The following is a 1,219-nucleotide window of genomic DNA, read 5'->3' on the forward strand; positions in this document are numbered from 1 at the left end:
TGCACACACACATCCACACACGCACATGCCCGGCCATCAAACAGGGCGGATGGGGTGCCCTCTTGTCTTGCCGCCCCCCCCCCCCCCCCCCCCCCCCCCCCCCCCCCCCCCGCCCGTCCCCCCTGCCCCACCGCGCCAGGCCACACACCCACGAGGCCCGCGAAGTGCCACCGGACGATGGTGACATGTGACAAGTGGAATCAACAGGTGCCGTGCTGGTGTTAACTGTATTGGTCTTCGATGATAGACCGGCAGCGAGCCCTCAGAGCTCCAGAACAAGGAAAAGAAGAGGGGAGAGAGGAAGGAAGACCGAGGGAGGGGGAGCGGCGCCGGCCAGGCACATCAGCCAGACTTGAAGCTCACAGTGCTGGAGGACTCGGGCGAGTCGATGCGCTTGGAAGCGGCCGCCTTCATGGAAATGGTCGAGGTGAGGTTGGCCACATGCGCAGCGGACAGCCCCCAGTCGTAGCCATAGTTGATGTGCTCCTGTGCCGAAGAAGGCGGGGCAGGGAGCGGCCGGGGAGACAAACGGGCACATGGGGCGGGGGGGGGGGCGGGGGGAGATATGGGTGAGCGAACGGCAGAAGGGCGAAAGGACCAGGCGGGGGGGGGGGGGGGCGCGGAAACACGGAGGGGGCAGGAAAGAATGGGAAGCAGCGAGGTGCGCGCGCGTACGGTAAGGCCGCAGCGCGCCTGAGCCTGGCAAAGGCGCGGCACGGAGAGAATCCCGTCGACGATGGGGACATCGGTGTTGATCTGAATATCGAGCAGGGACTTGGTGATGGCACCAAGGATGGCGCCCTTGCAGGCAGCGTTGAACTCGTTGTCCGGGCCGACATACTGCGGGTTGTCGGCCATGATGCAGCCGATGGCCAGGACGGCCGAGGGGTTGAGCACTGTGTCCGGACGGCGGCAGCCCAGGCCAGGGAGGAGGGTAAGTGGGTTGGCAGGGGTCGGCAGGGGGAAGAGGCAGTCACTGGGCCATGCGAGCGGGACCTTGGCGAGAGAGAGAGGGGGGGGGGCAAGAGAGAGAGGGAGAGAGACAGAGAAAGAGGGGACGGGGAGCACGAACCCTTGATGGACTTGCTGGCGGCGAAGGGCAGGTCCGAGGGGGTGGGAACTTCGATGATGTGGATGCGCTCCGGGGGGACCATGCAGCTGGTGAGAGCGCGGCTGAGGCGTCACCACAGCGGGGGGAGGGGAGCGAGCGAGCGAGCAG

The 1,219-nt window shown here is 66.7% G+C and overlaps 1 protein-coding gene across 1 annotated transcript in view; it reads right to left on the reverse strand.

Moving 5' to 3' along the window:
- Positions 1 to 206: 206 nt before the first annotated feature.
- H696_04241 (6,7-dimethyl-8-ribityllumazine synthase) overlaps positions 207 to 1,219 on the reverse strand; it is a 1,548-nt gene continuing 535 nt past the window's right edge. Inside the window, exons 2-4 of the mRNA XM_009498121.1 lie at positions 1,073 to 1,173; positions 676 to 896; positions 207 to 486 (exon numbers count right to left, since the gene is read on the reverse strand). Coding sequence (XP_009496396.1) covers positions 343 to 486; positions 676 to 896; positions 1,073 to 1,173 — 466 coding nt within the window. The 3' untranslated portion in view covers positions 207 to 342. The remainder of the gene's footprint in view (positions 487 to 675; positions 897 to 1,072; positions 1,174 to 1,219) is intronic.

The sequence above is a fragment of the Fonticula alba genome, assembly GCF_000388065.1.
Source record: "Fonticula alba strain ATCC 38817 unplaced genomic scaffold supercont2.7, whole genome shotgun sequence".
Taxonomy (NCBI): Eukaryota; order Rotosphaerida; family Fonticulaceae; genus Fonticula; species Fonticula alba.